We start from the raw sequence: 26738 nt of genomic DNA on the forward strand, positions 1-26738 counted from the left end.
CCACAGTTTTATTGTTGGGAAAATATATTTTATACACATAAATATGACTTTGACATGCTAAAATGACTTGAATTAGATTTTGCGTTATCTCCACATGCCTCCTCATTCATTTCACTTTTTGTGTGTCGTGTATGAGCTTGCTCAATAATCATGAGCAAATGGGTCATGGTTTCATAGTATTACTATTAGTTTTTATTTCACATAATTTTTCAGAGCTCAAAATGAAGGATTTACCAAATTTATCTCTGACCGCACCAAACATAAACAATTAATTATTTCTTAGCCACAAATTTTAAATGTGTCAAAACAAGCAAAATATAGCTGTATACTATACTTTTTATTCAACAACATATGCACAGTAATCTGTCCTGGCTAAAGGTCCCAGATCACCAATTAACTACACATAAATGGGGAGTTAATCTCCCATTAAAGCAATGTTATTGTAAAAAATGATGATTAAACCATATTAAAGCAAAAGAAAGCAGGTACATACTGTGTGATAATGAAAGGATGATCACACACACGGTTAACGTTAGACCCATAAATAATCTGTTCAAAGAATGGTTAAAGCGAAAGCAGCCGGTGCTGCTTACAAAAAGACAAATCTGGAACTCTTGAAAGCAGCAAGAATGTGGGTGCATGCTCATCACTTTTTGTCTAGGCTATTTGAAAAAGACCCGTTCACATCAATTGTGTTTCTAGACACAGTTGCTTCACGCAAGGAAACGGGAGCGCGCACGTGTTTTAAACAGTCGCGCGCATCACCTCAGCTGTTGAGTTGAGTGATTATCCTCTCATTCGGTATTCACCTGCTTTCTATTGCTTGTGCAAACGCAATTATTTTTGTCAGTCGTGTTGCTTCTCAATTCTAAGATTGCCTTTGCATGCATTTTGGACCATCCTTATTTGTCGAACTCTGCTTTTAAGAATTATTATCCGGGAAAATTATTTTCAACCAGCCAAAGTGGCTAGTGGGAGTGTCTGTCTTACCCGCCACCGCTGAAATCTTCCAGCATTTGGCGGGTTGGCGAGTGTTAATGTCAAGCCCTGTATATATATATCCAGACAATGTACATTTCATAATTTGACCTTAAGGACCAATGGACTTCTCATTTTTCACTTCTGTAGAAAAACACTAACGACAAAAGCTGATACATGTAGTGAAAGTCACTTTGAGAACATCCTTATAAATAAAATAATCTATATATTCATCGTCACCCATAAAACATTTGTTATTAGTGTATGTGGTTTGATTCTTCAGTCTGATTACTTTATAATGAGTCATTCTGAGATTGATGCTTGGTCAATGTGTTTTTTGTTGCTTTTTCTACAGCACTGTCAGGTTAAACAGACATTTTGCGGTTAATCTAACTACTTCCTTACCTAGTTCCCTCTTAGACACTCAAGTACTGTTCATTTTTAATCTAAGGTTTGTTCACAGCACCAACAGAAATGGCCCTATTCATCTTCATAACCTTACAGCTTTTACTGGAGGTTTTATTGCAAGGTAAGTGATCGCCGATTATTTATAGTAATAATAAAACACACATTACAGACATATTGTTTTCTATTTTATAATGCATCTCTATGATTTCCATTCATCCATGCACAAGGAAGATTTCTTTAAAATACAGAAGCATTTACATTTTATAACCTTATAACCTTAACATTTACAAAGGTAATTATATGGAGTATAATGTCATATTTAACAATATATATAATATATAAAATTATTATCTAGAGTTGAAGTCTAAAGTATTCACCATTCTGGTATTTTTTTTTCTTTTTCAAATATTTCCCAAATTATGTTTAACAGAGCAAGGGATTGTTCCACAGTATTTCCTATAATATTTTTTCTTCAGAAGAAAGTCTTATTTGTTTTATTTCGGCTAGAGTAAAAAAAAAAAAACATTTTAAGGTCAAAATTATTATGCAATATTTTTTTTGCAATAGTCTACAGAACAAACCATCATTATACAATGACTTGCCTAATTATCCTAGTTAAGCCCTTAAATGTCACTTTAAGCTGAATACTAGTATCTTGAAAAATATCTAGTCAAATATTATATTAATTATGTTTTAAATAGCTCGAGTTGTTTAGTTAAGCGTCCCATACACTGAAGATTACGGTTTTGTTTTTACATTTTACTTGACTTAGTTTAAAATATTATGTACTGTCAACATGGCAAAGAGAAAAGAAATCAGTTATTAGAAATGAGTTTTTAAAAACTAGATTTAGAAATGTGTTAAGAAAAAAAATTAAGATTTTTTCAACACATTTCTAAACATAATAGTTTTAATAACTCATTTCTAATAACTGATTTATGTTATCTGTCATGATGACAGTAAATAATATTTGACTAGATATTTTTCAAGACACTTCTATACAGCTTAAAGTGAGAAAAGTTAAAGGCTTAACTAGGTTAATTAGGTTAACTAGGCAGGTTAGGATAATTAGGCAAGTTATTGTATAACAATGGTTTGTTCTGTAGACTATCGAAAAAAAAATATAGCTTAAAGGGGCTAATAATTTTATCCTTAAAATGTTTTTTAAAAAAATTAAAAACTGCTTTTATTCTAGCCGAAATAAAACAAATAAGACTTTCTTCAGAAGAAAAAATATTATCAGACATTCTGTGAATTTCCTTGCTCTGTTAAACATCATTTGGGAAATATTTAAAAATAAATTAAATTCAAAGGTGGGCTAATAATTCTGACTCTATTTATTTTATTTTACTTTTATTTTTTTTAACTATACAGCATCAACAGAAAATGTGACATCTCTTTCTGACAGTGTCTCAGTTATGGCCACAGGTGAGTTGTTAAATCATAAACTACTTTTATTAAATAGACCAAATGTTTTATTCTTTTAAAGTTTTTTTGTTTTGTTGTATAAGGTCTGGCTGTTGTCACATCTTTGCCGCCGACCCCAGAGAACGACATATATACACTGACCATCAATGAAATCTCTGAAGGTGGAACTATTTTCTCAAATGTTAAATATGATTCATATTTTTGTTACATAACACAATTCTGCTGTGATAGTCCAGTTCAAATCCTATGTTGATGTGTTTCCAGCTAACAGATAGTTGGGGTGGGCCCCCGTATAGAATGGTTATCTCCTCCCCCTTTTTTAAAAAACAGCCAATAGGCTTTCAGTTTACATCAAGAGACGTGACTGTAGTTTTAGAATTTTGCTATTGACCTTATTCTTCAATGCAGAAGTGTGCTGGTTTTTGCGATTGTTTTAGAACTTCTGATTTAGTTTCCTATGGAAAAATGAGTGGAAATAATAAACAGAAGAAAATGGTCAAACTACTTTTTCTGCAAACAAATGTGTGCATGACTACAGACAAAGCAGAATAATATATTGAGAGAATACCGGTTGCATATGCAACATCAAGCAGCCTAACAAACTGTTTTCAAGCCTAAAAGTCAAATGAAGTAGATGAGACTAGAAGTCTTGAGCCAAAAAGGTTCAAAAGGCTGTGCCTGCTCGTACACAAAGAATAAGGTCAATAATAATAAGGAATTTAATAGTTTTTAAGGCCTTAAAAAAAGACTTTCTTTTCTAGTACTAGCTAAAAAACTCTAATCACTATTTAATTAGGTATGCAAGTATTCATTTTAGCAAATTATGTAATGCTGTAATGTCCACGGTGTCAACAATCAACACAAAAACGTCTTGTCTTTATTAATTATCAATGCAGTGGACAAATCTGATCAAATTAATGCTTAAGTAATCTAATAAGTTATATTACTGCAACTGTTTTAAAGCGCAAAAAGGATGAAACAAACAGAAAATAAACATGTCTTCAGAGTTCAAAATAATTCACATGTAAAGAAGCATATAAAAATGCAATTCTAGTAATAAAAAGCAAAAAATATTATATATATATATATATATATATATATATATATATATATATATATATATATATATATATATATATATATATATAAATATAGTATGGGTTTTGCTCACAAAAATGTCTTACACTGTAAAAATGTCTGACTTTAACAGGTGGAAAACTGTAAAATTGCTACATTATAATGCTCATGGTTGTTTTTGACTGTGTGACAAAGTTAAGTTGTGTAGATGTCAGCACTTTTCATTGTTGTATGATTAAAAACAGCATAAGCTCATTATGAAAACATAGCCCTATATACATTTCTGGAGATTGCGAATTATGTAGCCAGAAGTACATGTGGCTGCATTTCGACTTTAAAATGAACACTACTGGGCGGCATGACATCGTTCCTCTTCGCGCTTACCAGCTGACCGCTTAACTCTGTATGGACGGCTTTCCCGCTGTTACCAGCTTGACCTGTGGCTCGGCATGTACGTCGGCGGACTTGATTGGCAAAAAGGAGTTGACCACGATGACAGGGATTGAGTCTGGAAAAGAACGGTTCCAGAAAGTGGGTAAGACAAAAACAGAAGCCAAAAAATAAAATAAGCATAATAAATAAAGTAAATAACAGGGTGAGAACATGGTAAAATCTGAAAACGTGGTAAAATCAAGTGAGGGCTATTCTTTTTCTGCATTGTTTTTAGGGAAATGGGTGGGCGGGTCAATCTGTTGTTTTTAAAACACTATTGGTTGGGTTTAGGAATGGAGGAGGGTGGTTTAGTCGATCGGTCGGTCGGTTGGTCAACAGCGGCGTCTGGTGGATTTACGTGAGAACAGCAGGCAAAAATGACACAAGAGAGAGAGAGATATTTGAGATCTCAAAAAATGCACACAATGGCCTCTGGTGGCCCCTAGGACAAATTTGCTCTCTCCAGAAATATTTATAGAGGTACATTTTCAGAATGAGCCTGGGTTGTAAAATAAAAAAAGTGTATGGAACGATTCTGGCAACTAACGAAAATTCTGGCATCAGCAGCTGCTGTTATTTTACCGTGAATTTATAACAATTTTTTTAAACAATATTTCAGCTTGAGTGTAATCCTGAATGAATGGATATTGAGTTCAAAGTTTTTTTTCTAAAAATAAATCAGCTGTTATGAAAGAATTGCTTGAATGAATGATTTAGTCATTTTGCACAACGACTTCCAACTCCTCTATAGGCGATTTTTGTGCTATATTTACCAGCATGAATTTGTAGCAGCATGGAAAAAAATCTTTATACTTTCATATTCATATTTATAATTTCATGTCAAAACAAGCCACTGAAAAACAGTTATTCTGTAGCTTCAACAGATTTGGCGATAACATCCAGTGCCGAAGTCATGACAGATTCAGAAACCAGTAAGCACTTCTGTCCATCTCATACTTTTACTGTAATTTACATAATTTGCTTCTAAATCTACTAATCAGCATTTGTTTTGTTGCTTTAGATATGCCTAATCTAACCACCAAACACAACTTCAACAGTTCTGCAAATAGTAAGTCCAAGATTCTTCTACGAACTCTATCACTACTGTAGCCAAAAAAATAAAATAATAAAAATAATGTCTGATTGATTTATTTACAAATGTTCAGCCATCCTGGAATCGACTACACTTATTGATACTACAGAACACACATCAGGTACAAAAAATACTCTAAAATGTCCTGTAAAAAATAGCTGTAAATTTGCAGTTATCCGTATTTTGGGATTCATGGTTTTATTTACTCCGTTTATTTATGCTTTTAATTGCATTGTGAGACCTTGATTGTTCTTCCAACAACTTTTAACCTGGAAAAGTTTGAAAAAATTACTTTTATTAATATTTTTAATAGTTTAAAGTGATTTAACTTCTAGGTTGATGTTGTATATAATACAGTACAAAAACCCTGTAATAAACAATAAACTACCAGTACTTTTTCTGTTATTTTACAGACTTATTTCTCTATATATTATTTCTAATACATTACATTATTTTAAACCACTATAAGTCCCTTTGTTAAATTCTAGAGTTGAATCTTTAACATTAAAAGTCAATAGTACAGAGGCCAAGGTCCCATAATGCAATTCACAACCACCAATAAACAGAAAAGACAAAATCCGTAAACTCTTAATTAACAGATATTTTACAGTGTGGGCCATAAAAGCATTGACATTTATCCCAAATATGAAATATACAAATTATAAACCAATCAAATTCATTTAGTAAACAGATATGAAGTGTGAAACTGTGAATACTAATGTAAAGATATGCTGATGGACAATTTCTCCTTTTACAGTTTTCACATTGATAACTAAAGGCCTTGAAAGTGAAAACAAGTCAAACAAAAGTAAGTATCTTTAATCAGAGGTTTTCCATGATCAAGTTTAATCATCACCATAGTTAAGTATAAATAAAGGTATAGGAGCGGTCACTGGAGGTACCTTTTCAAAAGGTACACATTTCTACCTAAAGGGTCCATACTAATAACACCTTAAGGGTACATACTGTATTAGTAACTAAAAAGTACAAACGTATTCCTCTTAAATTGTTTCTGTACAAATATCTGCATTTGAGGTACCAATATGGATCCTTTAAGTACAAATGTGTATTTTTTTTTAAAAAGGTACCACCCCAGTGAAAGCACTCGTACCTATATTTCCAAGTGTAAGATTGTCATGCGTTAACTTTTGACCTCCACATTAAATACAATGCATCATTATACACGTTATTAATGTCTTTGTCTTTCACAGGAATGTTCTTCTTTGTTGCTGTGGCTGCGACTGGAGGAGGAATTTTCCTGACTGGACTCATTGGCATCTTAATGTACGGATATACACGTAAGTCTGTGTTTCTGAACATACACACATTTCCATGATGCTTGTAGTTTTAACAATGTGAATGGAATTTAAATGTCAGAGATCTAATGTTTCTTTCACTGCAGGAAAACCAAAGGCTCAGAGGTGAGGATGTTTCTATTATATAAGAGTATTCTGTGAAATAAATCATTGATGAAACGGATAGAAAATAAAGGATGGCATTTGTGCAATTTAGCATCTGGTTTGAATCCAGACATAAAAAACAAGGTGAGTATTAAATTTCCACCTCTCAATACAGCATGTAAGTCATTGTGGCAACAACATTTTAAGGTGTCCTCATTACACTATAAATGATAATTTAACTACTGAGTATTATTAATTACTTACATGTTCTTAAAACATGGTTAGAGTCAGCGGGGTTAGGTTTATTGTAATCATTCATTCATTCATTCATTCATTCATTCATTCATTCATTCATTCATTCATTCATTTACTTCGACTTGAATGAACCGCCAACTTAATTGTAATTGATTATGTATAATATGTTGCGATTGCTTTTCTGAACATTTTGTAACAAGGACATCTTAAAAGAAAATATTTCCGCTATTGTTGTTTCCGCTAATGTTTGTGAAATCTTGAATTATTGTCTGTATTGTAGAAGTTTCTTTGCCAGTGGCCGGTTCAGACTCAGTAAGCATCATCAGTGCATATTTGTGTTACTAATGGGATTGTCTTGATGTTTGCACTGTTCAATAAATCATATTTTGTTATTTAGATTGAAGAGGAAGATTCGGTTGTTTACTCAACCGTAAAGTTCATAGAGTCCACCTCTCCAACAGCAGGTAAACAATAAAACAGCTCACTTTAAACTATGTTTGTTTGACACCCTCAATTTGCTAATACTTTCAATCAGCTACAGTGATTAAACTGTATCTTTATCTTCTATGTGAAATAAATCAACTAAATATAGTAAACTATCTTAAGATTAGTTAATGTTGATGTACAGTAAGCTACTTTGGTAGGAGTAACAGCCCAGCAACATTTTATTTATGCTTAAAATACATCTAATAGACATCCAGACCAAGACGTTTTGGGTAAAACAATATTAAATTTGGGCTGCAAGTAAAAAAAATCCGCCACAAACTGGTCATCTTGACTCGTTATAACCCAGCACTGGGTCAAATATGGGGAAACCCAAAATCGGGTTACTTTTTTAAAATTAAACTTAAATTACGCTTTGTATCCAAACAGACCCAATCGTTACAACAGCCTAGCATTTTCCAGTATTTACAGATGTGTAGTCATTAAATAGACAAATTAGACAGCCTTCACATTTGTAAACCCAGTAATTTTGCAGTATTTTGTCTATTTAATGACTACACTCTCAAAAATGCTGGGTTATCTCAACATAAAACGTAAAATTAGTTAAAACATGGACAAAACCAATCACTCTGTAAGTTATTTTAATTAAATTTATAGTACCAAATTTAACCCAACCTTTTGGTTTGTCCTTATTTTACCCAATTTTGGGTCTTTTTTTGGACTATTGTCAGATGTCTATTAGATTTTCATTGACAGCCTAAATATAGCCTTGTTTTAGCCAAGATATCTAGTGTGGACATCTATTGGATATTTCTTTCAAATTGGAGGGAGTGTTTAACAAACAGGTCTTGTTTTGCCATATCAAAGACTTTATATGTAATTTACAAAGAAACTTTTATTAGTTAGTAATGGAAAGTGAAAGTGTGATGTGCACTATTGTGTAAAAGTCCTGCCTGAAAAGAGCCAATCACTAATTACATCATCATCATTATTTGAATATGAGAAACAAACTGTTGTCAGATTTCATTGGTGATTTTAAATATGAAATGTAATGGAGAATTTAATTGGATAATTGGATTTTTTCCCAGTTAAAGTACAAAAAAAAAAAACTTTAAAGACTGAAAAAACGTCATAAAGAAGGTTTAAAAGATGGCCAAATGAGTAAAAAGACTTGTCTTAAAGGTCCTCATTGCTTCTGCTGGCAATTATTTGGCTAAAAATAAAATAAAATAAAATGCTAACTATATCATTTAGATCCCAGCTAACCGACAACACTCTCAGATTGTTATGAACTAACATTCTTCCAGTACACTATAATAAAAAAAAGTTGACAACTTAAAAATAAGGCAACAAACTTCAGGACATTGAGTTTACTCAACTTCAGTCGAGTCAAATGCAAAAATTTTGGTTGAAAGTTGAGTCAACTTAAAAATGTCCTCAAGTTTGTTGCCTTAAAATTTTAAGTTGAGTCAACTTTTTTTTTTAACTCAGTGTACTACAGGGTATATGCTAGTGTTTCTTCCTATACGAATAAACTTCCGGTGAACGGTTAAAGTGACTTTTTTCAATTTTATATGGTTCCTTTTACAGCATCGATGTTGTAATGTAATTAAAATATAATCAGTTAAATAGACTGCAGCGTTCATTTGGTTGCTTAAGCATAAAAGGAGATGAAAAGCCATTTACACGCACACGCCGTCAGGATTAGCAGGCTAGCACAGAAACTTAATTGAACATATGGATTAAAATAAATGTTAATATTTTAAAGACATGATGCAGAAAATGTCATCTAATGCAGTGCTTCTTGTACATTTTGAGACCCACTTTATATCGTATATCATTCAGGCAGTGAAAATCGCAGATTTTTAAAGAAAACAGACCTTAAACGTGTCAATTTTGTAAAGGCATACAGTTCACCGGAAGCGTTTGACCCAGGTTACTGCAAAATTAAAAGTCCTTCTGCATACTTCTGCATATACCCTATTAATAGAGCATTTGTTAAAAGAACTTTAATCGTGTTTTATGTCTGCACTAAATGCAATATATACATTTATACTGAAACATTTTAGTTGTCTTTTAACATTTAGTTAACATTTTTCTGGTTTCTGAATATTTGAGAGCATTACAAATAAATATTCCCATAACGTGAAAATGTTGATGATACTTAAATATTTAAAACATTCAACGAAAATACTTTGCATCATCTGAACAAAATCCTTGACATGTCTTATGATTTTTGATATCTTATGTATCATGCAGAGAACACTGAAGAGTCAAATCCAACTGAGGTGAGTAGATGAGCCGGTTCACACAGACCACATTATATTTGCTCTATACAAAAGCTTCACATTATATATTTCTACCTCCAGCAAGAATCAAATGCTTTATTTTACACCATCCTCACCCAGCCACCCGTCTCCAGTGACTGCGAGACTGTCTACAGTCAGGTGACAGTCCTCTGACAGAATCCAGCTATCACAAACCATTCAACTCAACCCAGAACTCATAATAATTGTAACCATCAAATGCATGCCTTTTTTGGTAAAATCTTATGCTTTTTTTAACAACACAACCTCACAACTTTCACAAGTGTCATATGTCACAAACTTCTGATCTTACAGTACATGCCTTTTATAGTAAATGTTAACCTTCTGCTTTTAAAACAACACATCCCCCTAACCTTTCACAGGTTGTACGTCAAACTTTCATTTCATTTGTGCTTTGGGTTGTTCTACAGTACATGTAGCCACATCAAAATACACTTGACATCAATGTGCATACTGGTAAGCAATCATAAGACTCTCTCTCATTTTTCATCTGCTTTGAATGTTATCACTCCAATGAATGGACGTTATCAGCTGATAAATATGAGCCAGTAAGAGCCTTCTGTGCCTACTGGTAGGCTCAGAAGGGTGTTATCATGCATCCACATGGTTAATCAGCTATACTAATAGAGAAGACTCCAGATCCAGATCTGTTTTTACATTACTGTGACGGTAGGGTTTAGGGTTTGGGTAGGGGTAGAAGTTAACAGAATATAACAGAATGGGAAATTTTATAAATAATATAAATAATTCTTGTTAACTTCCGGCCATAGCTGTATGTGATCTATAGCTGATTAACCATGTGGATGGATGATAACAGTCTTCTGAGCCTAACAGTAGGTGCAGAAGGCTCCTACTGGCCCATATCTATCAGCTGATAACCACTGATAACACCCATTCAATCGAGTGATAACATTCGAATCGGCTGATGTTTGTCCTGCTGGTTTTCACTTGATTTTCACCATTTGAAGCACTATTTTGTATTTTATTCTTCTCTTTTTCTAAAATTAAGGTGTAAAATGTCTGCCTTTGTTTTGTTCCAATGGTCTCATGAGCTTTGCTTGTCAAATTAAACTTGCATTGCTTAACCATTTATAAACACATTTTCTGATCATACAATCTTATAAAAATCAACATTTTGTTTAATATTTCATTGTTTACAGCTGGATTAAGTAATAGTTCACACATCCAAAGACTTCTGTTATTAAACCAATGGTCTAAATGTTTGTTTCTTACTCAGGTTGCATCATGGGTTACACTGTATGAAAAGAAATGTGCAAATAAACTATTTGAATGCATTCATGAAAATACAAAGAGGAAACGTATTCATTCATTCATTCATTTTCTTTTCGGCTTAGTCTCTTTATTAATCAGGGGTCGCCACAGCAGAATGAACCGCCAACTTATCCAGCATATGTTTTACGCAGCGGATGCCCTTTCAGCTGCAACCCATCACTGGGAAACACCCATACGCACTCATTCACACACATACACTATGGCCAATTTAGCCTACCCAATTCACCTATAGCTCATGTCTTTGGACTTGTGGGGGAAACCGGAGCACCCTGAGGAAACCCACTCCAACACTGGGAGAACATGCAAACTCCACACAGGAATGCCAACTGAGACAGCCGAGGCTTGAATCAGCGTCCTTCTTGCTGTGAGGCGATCGTGCTACCCACTGCACCAAATGCAAGTCAATGTAAATGCAGTGAGGATACTTTAAATTGATCAGAAGGCATTTATAATCTTACAAATGATTGTAAATGAGTGGCATTTTTGCTAAATTAAAAACACGTTGCTCTGGGTACACGTTGTGGCATGTTTTAGATGACAAATCCACTAGAGGGCGTTGTCTACATTTTAACGATTCTGAAAAACGTTGCTTAGGGTACATGTACATTATGATGTACGTTTACAACAAAACAAGTCATACATCATTACAAATCACAGACATTGTTAGGTTATTTTGTGGTTTTTGTTTGGAGTTGTTCAAATACGCTGAAACTAATCATTTATTCAGCTATATTACTTTTTAAATATCATTAATGTTTAAAGGAACAAATATGGTTGGTGTCATACTGCCCTGTAGAGAGAATTTTTACCAGGAAACTGCAGTCAATCCTATGTTGAAGTACATTTTTATGATTTTACAAATAGTCCACCCCCCTCCCTCCCCCCAAAAAAGTAGGCTGAAGCACATATTTCCAATGGGCTAGTGTTGATCATATCAGAATGATTTCTGAAGGATCCCACGACACTAAAGACTGGAGTAATAATGATGCAAATATTTGACTTGCATCACATGAATATATTACAATTTAATGTTTATTTGCATTGAAAACAGTTATTTTTAATTGTCTGACAAACATAGGAATCTTGAAGAGATCGCCCTCTGCTGTGTAACCCAGGAATTTACAGAGTTGTATGTGTATGTATTTTTTCATGCATTGAGGTACATTCACTTATATGTAACCCATTAGGTTGGGTTGTATTAGGCTGTGATTTTTGGTGCACTTATTAACATGGTCCTTTCAAATTTGAATTTTCGAAACAAGCATTAAAAGTGCCCTATAAAGAAAATCTGGGTATACCTAGGCATAGTAGAATAATAAGAGATCAGTGTTTCCTTGTTCTCAGGTAAGTTAAGCAAGAGTAAATCCCTGGTAAAAAAATAATCAGAACACAACACAGACTGTTGCATGACTCATGGGACACTCCCTCAAAAGTTGCATGTATTTTAGCTCACATTTTACACATCTAAACCTAACGAGCAGCCATGTCATAAGACCAGCAGTCAAAATACAGACTCATATGATGTTCTGAGATCATTAATATGCACGTCTCAGGCTGCGTTTAATAAGCCACACTAAAAGCCCTGGTTCGCACTGGCCCGACAGTGGAAATGCGGCTAATGTTTCCTAGTTAGACAACAATCATCTTTTTCCTTCCTTAGTTATTTTTAAGGATATCTATGTTTCTATTAAACTTACTATGCATGTAGGACTATGCAGATTGTTTTCTATATGTTGCTATGAACCGACTTCATGAGCCATCTGTTCAGAGGCTCATCAGAACACAAAATACAGGATATACAGATTATACATTTATTCAGCTCCACACTAAAGAGGCAGAAGGTACGTTTAATTGCATCTATTCTTAATTTAGCATGTTTATTGCGAAACACACATGTAGAATGCTGAGTATAAGTTTTTCCATAGTACAAAATGCACGTTTAAGAATCGTTTAACTGTTTAAAATCAATCACTCAGCTCTTACTGTATAATTTATATGAAGTAAAAGAACTGCAATACACTTTTGTGCAATACACCGTTGATGCAGAGGGGGATATTATTTACTGACTGTGTTTCTTTGACATTACAGCTTAATAATTTATAATTTAGCCTAAATTTTATCCTCAACACAACTTGCGTGCACGTGTGTGTGTGTGTGTGTGTGTGAGAGAGAAAGAGCAGGCAGCAGTAATATTTACGACCATTCCATATATGGTCAATATGGCCCTTCTGATTCTAGGTATATGATATGGGAAATAAAGCATATAAAACAATTTCTGGAGTTTATTTTGATCTAACCTACGCCACATACCTCCTATCAATGGAGTATATGGCCTTTTGAGTATCAATCAACGGAGTATATGGAGTTGTTTTATCAGCTTAAGCAATTAAGCAGCAGATATCATGTCTTTGCAGCTCCATCTTACGGTTAGCCCTCATTGCTTTCACTTTGTAACCACTTTTATAAACCCCAAAGCTTTAAACTATTGTAACAAATGAAAATGAGAATTTAAGATTTATATTCTACATCAGAAGATTCCAACACTTTAAATATTTAAAGACGCTGATAATGTGTTTAATGTTATACTGACATATTGTGTCATTTAGTTTGTATACAGCCGCTTTCCTTTCATTGCTGTCTACTTCCTCATAAGTATTGATGTGCGTGTCTGTACATCAGTTCATTTCTCTTTCATGTGACGCTGACATGATGCTGCACATCTTCCTCATCTCCTGGCTGTTTCTTGAGGTTCAGCCTCTAAGTAAGTGCATTTAAGTTTTCTAAATTAAATTTGGTCTAATAACATGAGTCTCTTCTTAGTATAGTTCTGTATATGCATATTTTTGTAATATTTTCAGAACTGGTTTCAGGTGCTAGCAATATCCATAAAATAGTACAAAACTACAGACAAAATTATTGGAGCTATATTTGCCCTGTCAAGACATTTGTGGAAAAAGCCACTTTGATGGAATAAACAATTTCAGCTTTTTATAAGATTTACAGTAATCTATTGTAAAATGAATATACACTGCACGGTAAAGAAGTGATTAGCTATACTTTACTTAAAAAGGTGAGTAAACCTGTTTCCTTAAAAATCAACAAACTGACTTTCAAAAAGTAAGTAAACCTGTTGTAACTTGGATCTTTTAAGCTAATAACTTATAATTTAAGCTAATAACTAATAATTTTTGGGTGGCACAATGGTTAGCATGATCGCCTCACAGCAAAAAGGTCGCTGGTTTGAGTCCCGACTGGGTCACTTCTGTGTGGTTTGCATGTTCTCCCCATGTTGCGGCTGCTCCGGTTTCCCCCACAGTCCAAAGACATGCGCTATAGGTGAATTGGATCAACTAAATTGGTCATAGTGCACTCTCAGAAATATACGTACGTGAGCCATCACTGGGGTGGTACCTTTTTAAAAGGTACACATTTGTACTTAAAGGGTCTATATTGGTACCTCTAATGTATATATTAGTACCTACAGATTTCAAGAACACCACTTTTGTGCTTTTTAGGCGACCCCAGTGACAGCTCACATACCTTTTTTTGTGAGTGTATAAGTGTGTGTGAGAATGTGAGAGTGAGTGGGTGTTTCCCAGTACTGGGTTGCAGCCGGAATAGATGACACACAATAACTAAAACTACTACTATTACCAGCATTTCAACCATAATATATATATATATATATATATATATATATATATATATATATATATATATATATATATATATATATATATATATATATAAAAACAAAGAAACTCTAATTGAATTTATGAATGTAAAATACAATGTATTTGTAATGTTATGATAACTCTAGTATGTGTAATGGGTTGTGTGCATTTGTTTTAGTTGTTTGTTTTGTGTCTAGGTTGTGAGCAAAGCACAAACCAAATATAAAAGCATAGCTATTATCATCATCATCAAATTGAACTATAGGCCTCCTCTGTTATAGAATCAGTTTCTTTCTCATGCATGTGGTCTGATATACACTACTGAGGTATTTCTGGGTTTCTACTGAACTTCAATCTCCTTTTGTTCTCAAATATGACAAATGAGGGTTTTTTTTACACAGCAGCAAAAGCAAAACCCAGTATTAGAGATTAAAGGCCCTATCATCTATACACCCAGCGCAATAAGGTGCAAGACGTGTTTGACTATTTTCAGACCAATGCAACCCTAATTTTCTAGTTTTGCACCACGTTGTTTAAAAATTAAATCCATTTGCACCACGTTGTGGATGGGTGTTTCGGTCTAGAAAAGAGGTGTGTTAAGGCGCATTGTTGGAGCGTTGCTATTTTGAGGAATTAAAATAGACTACGCAATTGACCAGCTGAAAGTAGGTCTAAAGTCCAGCACAGAGCGCGTTAGTTGTGTGCCTTAAACGCTTACACATTGCTGAATACACACAGGATGTACAGCAATACACAAATATCTTTACATATCAAAACAAAAAAATTAAAGGATTAAAATATTACAAAAATTATTATTTTCTACATAAATATCAAAACCACTGCCTTTATCATGTCCAGGGGCTTTTTCAGTTTATTCATCACAATTTGCCTTTGTATAATGTTATTATTATTATTAGCAGAATTATTTATTATATGCATATTTATATTTGTTTTAATAAAAACAAGTTTGGATTTGTTTTGGAGACATCTGCATCACCATATGAGGCATAAGAACAAGACGTGTATTTGTATATAATCAGTTTTTTGACCACACTTCGTAATTATTGTTCATTTATTCGTTTGCTGGAAATTAGAACTGAATTTAGAAATAGTTTTGAAACAAATCTTTGTGCTTAACAAATGAAATGAAATATGTTGGCTAATGGATGTCTTCAGTGGAGTGTACAACACGGTTTCCTTATTCACGAAAGTAAATGAGTAAAGAGAAAGTAAAGAGGATAAATGCAGGAGGCTCATTCTAGTGGTCTGCATTAACCAGTTTTCTTGCGGCGCGGGAATAAATTTCAGAATAAAACATGGTAGCGGTCAGGATCTCTTGTGCAATTTAAACGGGAGTGGGCGGTCTAACAATATAGCGCTCCCGAGAGAAAGAGCGCGTGCTCCCGAGAGTGAGAGAGAGAGAGAGAGAGAGAGAGAGAATGAGAGACTACTGCTTTACTGCACTACTTTCTTGTTTGTACGGAGCAACGCTGCACTGCTTTGGCAATACAAATGTACAGTTATTGACATGCCAATAAAGCACCTAAATTTGAAATGTGAATGTGAGAGTACGCACATCCACTGTGGTGCTCTCTTTGTGTGTGTGTGTGTGTGTGTTTGTGAATGAGAGAGAGCGTGCGCATCCGCCGTGGTGCTGTGTGTGGCTTGTAATAGGCTGACTGGACTCCAGTTGGGTGTTTTTTACAAGACATACTTAATCGCTATACATTTTTCCGTGGCCCAATATGTACCTGCTACATGTACAGAAATAATGCTGATATGATATATGAAATACAATCGGTAGTTGGCAAATATATTGAGTGGGTGTATTTGTAAATCTGACTTTGACAGAGTCAGTGCCTCACCAGCCACAAACCTCACCGTATGTCACGCGGCACTCATGTCTCATCAGTCATCACGAAGGGGCAAACAAAACTGACTTGCACAATCCACACTTTTATCTGTTATCTCTCTCTTTAGGTACAACCCAATTTTAACGTGAGATTTTGAAAACCTTTTTGCTGAGTTCATGAAAACGCTGCTAGATTTCATAAGTTTTACAGAATAATGAATAAGAAAATGAATGAATGAAAATAAATAGACGAGTATTTTAATATTGTACAGGAACTATATATAAAACCTACATTTATAGATGTATAAGCATATTTATTAAAATATCAATACCAATTAAGCATCTATTTTTAATGTGAATTTGTTATACTGTACTGTATTTCTCCTACAGCATTGTTCGAGCAGTTGTGGTTGACGACATCTCCATCAACAGTGCAGAATAACTCAAATATAAGATATGAAGCACAAGACACATCATCTGTTCAACCTCACTATATCACAGGGGCAAAAAAGAGGTTTTCTTTGGGTAAATTTCACTGTTTAGTATCTTTCATGACTGTGTTTTTCTTTCATCATGATCATTGCCATAATAGTTTAGCTCTTCTACATTAATGTGTTTGTATTTGTTTTGTTTTGCAGATGAGAAGCCGGAGATTACAGTAAATTATGACTCTCAAAATGCTGAATTTAGAGTTTACTGTGAAATACCAGGATCAGATAATGCTGGTTATACTTGTTTTCTCTTAATTGGAGATGAAAATAAACAAATTCTAAAGACTGATAAACCATCTAGAAGAACACAGTGTAGTTTTACAATCCCTGAAAATAACTTGTTTAATATCCTTAAGTCAGTAAGAAGTCCAGTGATGAGCTGCAATTATTCTCCTAGAACTTCAGCATTATCTGAACGTTCACCACACAGTGACAAATACAACCTTACAGGTATGCAATCAGGAATATTGTCAGCAAATGCTAATTCATTTTGATTTGCATATACAGTTGAAGTCAGAATTATAAGCCCCCCTGTATATTGTCCCCCAATTTCTGTTTAACGGAGGGATTTTTTTTAAACACAATTCCAAACATAACAGTTTTAAAACTCATTTCTAATAACTGATTTATTTTATCTTTGCCATGATGACAGTAAATAATATTTTACTAGATACTTTCCAAGATACTAGTATTCAGCTTAAAGTGACATTTAAAAGCTTAACTAGCTTAATTAGGCAAGTTAGGGTAATTAGGCAAGTTATTTTATAACAATGGTTTGTTCTGTAGACAATCGGAAACAAAAGCATTGCCTAAAGCGTCTAATAATATTGACCTTAAAATGTTTTGAAAACTGCTTTCATTTTAGCCGAAATAAAACAAGACTTTCTCCAGAAGAAAAAATATTATAGGAATTACTGTGAAAAATTCCTTGCTCTGTTAAACATCATTTAAGAATTATTTGAAAAAGGGAAGAAAAAAAATCATAGGAGGGCTACTAATTTTATGTATATATTTATGTTTATATTAATGTACATTATGTATTTTTCTCTCTAAAGATTTTCTACCTGTACAAGTTCAGGTACCAAGTACAACAAAAGGATCAACATTATGTAAGTTTACCTGAAATCTATCATTTTTGTGGTGATTGTTAATTGTTTTTCTCAGTTGCTTTGGCTTAATTCTTGATTAAAATATTTATTTTTCAAAACAATAAGTTTAGATCTCTGAACAATTAGCTTATTTTTCACATCAGATGTCCATTTCTTATTGATTTGCTTGTGTGCAAACAGTAAGTACAGTTTGCATATGGCTTGTTGATCAAAACTGATGAGTCAATTCTTATTTAAACTGTCAAACACTTCACAACTTCATCATGTAAGCCGTCACACTCAAAACTATTTATTCAATTATCAAACATTTGTATACACACATGTTTACACCATAAATATCTGATATTGACATTGTAATGTCTGTTAAATTAGTAAATGACCTCTAATTGCAATACAATTTGCATCATCTATATAACCAATTAGCTTTGGTAGCATATATATATGTAGATTGTCCACAGTACAATCATACCTTTTTTTTGAGAATGGAGAACTTATACAATCCTAAACTGCAGCGACATGCAAGGCCAATAAGAGCGACAAGATGGATGCTATTTTTTGGTGTATTTGTGGTAACATAAGAAATGACACATACTGTACAATACACTCTCAGAAATATTGGTAAGCTGTCACTGGGGTGGTACCTTTTCGAAAGGTACACATTTGTACTTAAAGGGTCCAAATTGGTACCTCAAAAGTATATATTAGTACCTAAAAAGTTTAAGAGAAACATTTTTGTAGCCTTGAGGTATTAATATGGACCTTTTAGGTACAAATTTGAACCTTTTGAAAAGGTACCACCCCAGGGACAGCTCTCGTACTTTTATTTCTGAGAGTGTATACAGTAATTTGACAAGCAGGATTGCACTTTACATGTAATACATTCATACAAACATAAATGTACTGTATAAATACAAATGTTCATATATTTTTTCTATGTACTATTGACACTTCTTAACAAATATCAGATATTTTAAAAACCTTAATTTCCATGGTTGACTGTCATGTTGAAAAAACAGCTAATCATTTTGAGCAGTGAGGCTCACACGATGACGAATACACTTTTTATTTTGGTTGCCTTGGCCAAATTACTGACACAATATCTGGGTTTTGAAGCATGCATTTAGTTTTGGGGGAGTAACTACATAAAGTTCTGAAGTTCCAGCGAACCGTTTTCAGGTTTGCACTCACAGCTTAGAGAATGTTAAGAAAAATGTGCCAAAGCAATGAAGAAAAACTGTAATAACCTGGCATAATCCTGTGCAGATTCAACATCAGTGAAAGAGGAGACTACTAAACAAAACACAACAAGACTAGATGATTCCGTCTTTACCAACAGTACCTTCATAAGCATTTCAACAACTCAGAATATTACAGCCACAAAGTCTAGCACTTGGTCTGACAGCACAATAAATTCTACATCGGGTAAGTACTTTTTAAAACTCTAATTACTGAGAGCATTTGTTCCTGCAGCACTTCTGTGATTATGAGGATCTGAAACTCTGAGTTTCACTATTTGACCTCACTAAATGAGGTACAATGTGTAGAGATTCCTGATCAAATAAAACACTTATTCATGAAGCAGATGATTTTTTGGTAAACTTATAGATTGACTCTGTGTAATTGCGGTGTAATCTGAGAAATATTAACTCTATGGTTTAGAGTTACTTGATTCTAAAATATAAAAACTAAATTACACTGTATTTTAAACTATATATAACAAAATCTACTGCTCAAAATAATAAAGGGAACAGTTGAAGTTGCATTGTGTTGTTTAAGTGTTACCTTATAGTTTAGTTTTGGAGGTAAGAAACTGTTGTATTTAATAATTATTTGATTGTCTGAAAGGTTTGATGTTGAAACTATGCATGTTATATCTGTTTAAACTATACATGAGGAAATAAAGTGGAAAATATTTGTTTAAATTTAATAATGATTCAATCGACAAAATTGATATTGTATTTTAGAAACTGCTCATTCTTCACAACCTCTCAACGTCACTTTGAACATGACAGTGGGTGAGTTATGAGATACTGTAAAGATTAGAAGCTATTTTTAATAAATATCATAGTCAAGTTTCATTTCAGTATTATTTCATCAAATTTCTGTTTCTTTTGCACCTTTTAGTTGTTAATGCTTCATCTGATGCACGCAGAACACCAGCAACAAGTAATTATTAACAATCAATCAATAACTGAACTCAAAACTTTGCATAAAATGATCTTTTCAATCTGATTTGCTTCAAAGAATCGTGGATAATCATGATACTGACAGCCACCGGTGGAGGAATTTTGCTGAGTGGATTGTTGGGAATCTGTCTCTTCTGCATGAGTAAGTTTTCTTTTAAGATGCACAATTTATGGGGATTTGTTACAAAAATCTGTGCAATTATTTAATGCTCAGAAAATCATGTATTATTCTTATTAAGTCAATTATGTATTATTCTTATTTAGTCAAAATTTTTTAATCTTTAACATCTTAAAGCTAAAAACATCTTAAAAACAATTATTTAGTCAGCACATGGGAAAACATCTATATAATCATGACAATATATGTAATTACAGCCCGTCTAATGAGAAAATGTAACTATTTTATGTTTCGTCAGTTTAGTGGTTAATTCTTAGTTCGGTCATGCATGTTGCCAATAGAATGGCTAGTAAAAGTGATTAATAGGCTAATAACAGAAGTGTTTGTACATACATTACATTGACTTGATCAATACATTAAATTGATCTTTCAAGACATTTCATTGTCTGTTTTCAGAGGATTATCTAAGATGGCTCAAGTTTTTCCCCATCCAGAACCCCTTGTGGCCACATGTATGATCTATTAGAGCTATTACTCACATTAAGATAGGAAAATTAGTTCATTAATGTTTAATGAGAAGTATTTCAGTGCACTTAATTGGATTTACAACTTATTTTTAAGGTTAAGAGGTTGCAAACAATTTATATGCGCTGAAAATAAACAAACAACTGAAATTTAGTAACGTTCAATTTACTTTGTTTGTTCAAATTCAACCCATATAAATTGTTTGCAACCACTTAAATTTATAATAAATTTTAGTAAGCTCACTGAAACATTTTGTTCACTGTATGAAAGATAAAATAAGCCAACTTACAGATTGCAGAGATAAACACAGATAAATAATTGAACTGCCACATAAACAAATATATATTTCAATAACCAATGCAATGCGTCACTGGGGGACGATCAAATTGTACTAAATTGTACGAATGAGAGAAATGTACAAGTTACAAATTGGCGTGAGATAGCATTCGTTTAAGTTGTTACTTAAACTACCCAGCAGGCTCGGTCAGGGTCTAAGACAACATTAGTCATGCGAGGGTTGGGGGTGGAGGTTGTCACGCTCGAAAGTGAAGAGCGGAGGGGGTCGCAAACGCTTTTTGCCGGTTTGATTGGGCCCTCTAATAGTAACTCTGGGGCCCCTAGAATGATATCCCCCCTTAGCTAGCTTCTAAGGACAATGTTATATTAATGATTTAGGTTGTGTTTGAAACTGACCAAAATCCAACATCCTAAATCAACATCATATTGACGTCAAATACTGACATTTATTCGTCAGGCAACCAAAGTCCAACATCTGATAGATATCATAGTGGTGACGTCCACACAATGTCAAGCTGTAACATAATTAGATGTTGATATTTGGTTGTTTTTAGGTTGCGTTGGAAAGTGACCAAAATCCAATGCCTGTCTGACATTGGACAATGACATTGGTCTGACACTGGGTTCTGATGTCAACTGATTTTACTTTCCACACAAAATGCAAAGTCCCCAGACATCGGGGAACAATGTCAACCTGACTGAGAGAATGAGAGAAATCCTAAAGTTACGAATTGGTGTGAGATTTATTACTTTATTACTTTATTAATTTAAATTATTTACTTACTTTATTAAGTTTATCAGGTTTAAGCTTTTTTATAAACTAAATTTTCACTTGATGTTTGAAGTCATTTTAATTGATGTACAGTAAGTTAATGTTACTTTTAATGTTAATTTCAACAAAAAAATTGAAGGAAGCAACAAAATATTTTCATTGCAGAACAAGCGATATATATTGGACCTGCACATGCACTAACTTCATAAACTCAGTCTCAGTCTTGCTGTCCTGTACAATAAAGGTGAAAAATGCACATTTCCATTGTGCTCTGTGCTATTTGCAGCACATTTCTGTATTTGCATTTGTTGTCAGAATTTAGGTGCGCTGTGAAGATGTTTCCAGTTGTTAGTGTTTTTCATTTGCATGGGTTTATTTATTTTTTACTTATCTCAGTGCGTTTGAGTTCTCTCAGCCACCGTATTTAATCTATCAAACATGCTTCACTTCTGTTCTTCACCGTCTAATTTTAAATTCTGTCAAAAAACTAATTTAGCTCTAAATTATAATATGGAAATGTGGTGCTAATTTGCAGTTTAGGAAATCTGGCCTTTCATATTAAACTTGCAATACTTCTTTAACACACTGGTATAATTTATTTCATCAGGACAGAAACCAAGGAAAATGAGGTAAGACTTTTCTAGTGTACTTCATAATATCCTGTAGGTGCTTGAAGAATACAGAACACACACAAGCAATTGTACTTTTATTTATGTTTAGTATGAAACCCTCAATAGCAGTGCAGAATTCAGGTAAGTCATTATTTGATTGACTAATTAATGCAGAACAAAAGGAGCTGGTTACATGTTTAATATGATTATTGTCATAATGTTTTCAGTGCCAGATGATGATGATGACAAGAAGGAATGTCCTGAAGAAAATGAGGTGATGTGTTTTCAGCTAGTATTCAGTTACTCATTATTTTTCTATAACAGGGGTTTTTAATCCCGGTCCTGAAGGTCCAGTGCCCTGCAGGTTTTAGCTCCAGCCCCAATCAGATGAGTAGGGTGAAGCTTCAGGCCCGAAGACCAAACTGCACGCTCTGACCTACACGCTCACACCAGCACTTTCAGACCTATCGTTTTCTCAGACAGTGCCACCTGCTGTTAGGTTGGGTGAAGTGGCAAGTCTGGAGACCCAACTGTAGATTAAGTCCTCGCTGCAGCCCGCAGCTTGATGACGTATTGGATCAGGTCCACTATGTAATGGACGAATGCCTACACTTCCACCTACCCTAAACCCAACCGCCAACAGTAGCATGGGCATTACCTTAGTGGACTGTACAATGTCCACTACACAGTGGACCTGGTCCAGTACGTAATCGTGGTTGCAGACTGCAGGGAGGACATCTTGCAACTGCACATTCAGACCAGCAAGTAGTAACATTGGAGCAACATCGGACAAGTGACCCTAATTCTAACGCTAACCCTAACAATAGGTCTGGAAATGCTAGTCTGAGCATGCAGTTGCATCCCCAGGCCTGCAGGTTCATAATGTTGAATCAGACACACATGGGCTAGCTAATCAAGCTCTACCTATACTTTCTAGAAACATCCTTGCAGGTGTGTTGAGGCAAGCTGGAGCTAAAATCTGCAGGACATCGGACCTCCAGGACTGAGTTTGTGAACCCCTGCTCTATAATATCATTACATTTTGTAGGTATTTATAATCTAATTTGTTTTTTAGGACAAACTGTACCATGTCTACTGCACTATTCCTGAAGTCCCGGCAGACACTGATGAGTTATACAGTCTGGCACAGATGCCAAATCAACCTCTGACTTTTTAATTTACACATAATATCATTCTAATTAAACTTATTATCATATAAAGAGATTGTGTTTCACTTCCAATCAAACTTATAGGGAAATTACCAACCTACGTCACACAACGTCACATGAGTTCTACTGCGCATACCAGTTGCAAAAAAAGACTGGTTGCAATAGCAAACATGTCGTGTTGTGCATTAGGATGCCAAAATCAAAAGTCCAAAAATAGAAAACTTAACTTTTACTGTACACCACACTGGTTTTAATGCCAACTGCAGAATGCTGAATGGAGTGAGGACCTAATTAAAAATGCTAGACTCTGCAGTTCTTATTTTAGATCAGGTAAGTTCATGCTATGCTGAATCATACACATTACTCGTTTTTGATTGCAGCAAAAACAGTTAAATATAGTTAATTAAACTGCGGACACTGAATGCTTAGAATAAAATGTAAAAATCAAAGTTCCCATACCCTTCCGTACAGGTGCAGTTCGCTGTCAGAATGCAGTAGTTTTGCTTGTTGATGTTTAATTACCCAGGCCTTGTACTGTTCCGTCTTGTTTTCCTGTCATTGGCTAGGCAAAACCTCAGTTTTTAGCACTACAGAGTTTTAAATCTGGTAATCATGGAACATTATTTCTTGCACATGACCACACAGAACTAAATTGTAGGTATCCAAAGACTTGTAGGCCTTTAACTTCTCTCATGTAAAATCATTTGGAGCTTCAATGAGATTGTATATTTGGGACTGGATGCTTGGCCATTTCGTCTTATCCAATATCCAATGGGAGGGCGCTATCGCAAATAAACCTGTCAGATGAACATCGCTCACTTTAACCCTTTGAAGCACTACATGGGTCTAAAGTGACCCGTCTTTTTTTTATATATCTTTTTTTTTTCTATATCTATTTTATAGCTCGTGCATCTAAGGGTTAACGTTAATTTTGCAGAATAACTGTGCTTATCACTGGGTGATATATATATATATATATATATATATATATATATATATATATATATATATATAAATAATACAAATTCAAACTCTGTCCCGCATCAGATGTCATTCCTTCGCTGTAAATTCTAGCGCTCCCGGGTTTTTTCTGCAACCTCGCTGTGCACGCATCCTGAGTGTTTACAAACCGGTAATTCGTCTACAAACACTCTAAAATGCTGATTTGTTTTAGCTCAAATTATGGTAAACAAACAAACAAACAAACCCAATTGTTGGGTTAGGAATGCATTTAAAAAAAATTACCCAACGGTTGGGTTTGTCTATATTTCATTTAACTTGGGGGCTGAATTAAAAATTCAATTCAATTGGCAATTAATCAAAAGCATGAATGTTTTAACTTTTGTTTCCTGCTGATCATCACAATTGTCATACTTAGTGGTTTATACATCAACCACACTTCTCACTTCTCTCTCTGGCTTTTCCTTGTTCCTCAGATTGGTGTAAACTAAAGTACATTTTTAACCTCATGGTTTCCTTCAACAGACCCTGATATTTGTGCATTGTTACCTGTTGTCAAAGCCAAAAGATGGCCACACGCATACATGCACGCAAGCACACACACATGGCTCGGTCATCAGTTCACCTTTTAGTGCATAAACTTTTAGTTTCTCTTTAGTTCTTAATTACAGCAAAGACAACTGCATCCAATGATCAAATGATCTCCTAAAAATGCAAATAATAATGACAACCCCATTAACCCTTCTAGCTGCAACCCAGTACTGGGAAACATCCATACACAAACACTATGGCCAATTTAGTTTTCCCAATTCACCTATAGCGCATGTCTTTGAACTGTGGGGGAAACCGAAGCATCCAGAGGAAACCCACGAGGACATGGGGAGAACATGCAAACTCCACACAGAAATGCCACCTGACCCAGCCGGGACTCAAACCAGCAACTTTCTTGCTGTGAGGCAACAGTGCTAACCACTGAGCCACCATGTTGCCTCAAAAGTAGTATATTGAAGTAAATTAGTTGTTGATGGTGTATTTAAATGTGTATCTGAGTGGCGAAAGAAGGTATGTACACTGTGAAGGCATATACAGTTGGAATGTAAAATAAATTCCTAGTTTTTACGATACATTACAGTATTTCATATTGTTTTTTGTCAGACACCAATGTTTTGAAGTACTAAATACACAACATAACTTTGTAACACAGACATAAACACAACCATAAGCACCATCATGGTAACACACATACAATAAAAGTAATGCAATAAACATTATTTATCAACATTAGATGTTACATAAAACTCTAATGTGTATAACTCAAAAAAAATAAAAAACACACTAAAAAGGAGCAATGCCAACAAAAAAAGCATAAAATGTGAAATGTCATGCAGGGAATTCTGAGAAAGTAAATTTATGGTTATTTACTGTACTTGCATACATTTATTATAACTCTTTAAGAAAAACATTTATATTTAGTCATTTATCAGATGCTGTTTTCCAAAGCGAATTACAATTGTGTTGCTAATTCTTGTTGAATACAAAGGCCAAATACTAAATGATTGCAACATATAGCTGCGTGCTTTATTTTAACAACATAACCCGGATAGCTTAATTCCAAAAACACATAATATGCATTGCTTATAATTAGAGGACAACTTGGATGTAGCCTCCCAAACATAAATTAAGATGTTCTGGTAACACTTTACAATAGCAGTACATGACTAATGATGTGTTAATATGTAAACTGAACATACTTTATTGTGAACTAATAATGAGTAATGCATGCGCTAATCATGAGCTAACTTTAACTGCAACATGAGTCACACGGGTTCATGAATAACA

General features: G+C 34.1%; 2 protein-coding genes across 2 annotated transcripts; both read left to right on the forward strand.

Annotated features, from left to right (window-relative positions):
* Window positions 1–1446: 1446 nt before the first annotated feature.
* LOC130237551 (uncharacterized) lies at window positions 1447–11096 on the forward strand. Its single transcript, XM_056468529.1, has 14 exons — window positions 1447–1507; window positions 2761–2814; window positions 2898–2975; window positions 5199–5255; window positions 5345–5392; window positions 5490–5537; window positions 6174–6224; window positions 6628–6714; window positions 6819–6837; window positions 6929–6960; window positions 7352–7383; window positions 7469–7535; window positions 9775–9803; window positions 9885–11096. The coding sequence occupies exons 1-14, from the start codon at window positions 1453–1455 to the stop codon at window positions 9975–9977; spliced, it is 750 nt and encodes a 249-aa protein (XP_056324504.1). The 5' UTR covers window positions 1447–1452; the 3' UTR covers window positions 9978–11096.
* Window positions 11097–13841: 2745 nt separating this feature from the next.
* On the forward strand, window positions 13842–22931 carry LOC130237097 (uncharacterized). The gene is made up of 9 exons (XM_056467904.1): window positions 13842–13896; window positions 17052–17186; window positions 17300–17386; window positions 19525–19683; window positions 20226–20276; window positions 20386–20427; window positions 20506–20589; window positions 22767–22788; window positions 22880–22931. The coding sequence occupies exons 1-9, from the start codon at window positions 13842–13844 to the stop codon at window positions 22929–22931; spliced, it is 687 nt and encodes a 228-aa protein (XP_056323879.1).
* The last annotated feature ends 3807 nt before the right edge of the window (window positions 22932–26738 follow it).

The sequence above is a fragment of the Danio aesculapii genome, chromosome 11 (assembly GCF_903798145.1).
Source record: "Danio aesculapii chromosome 11, fDanAes4.1, whole genome shotgun sequence".
In the NCBI taxonomy this organism is placed as follows: Eukaryota; Metazoa; Chordata; class Actinopteri; order Cypriniformes; family Danionidae; genus Danio; species Danio aesculapii.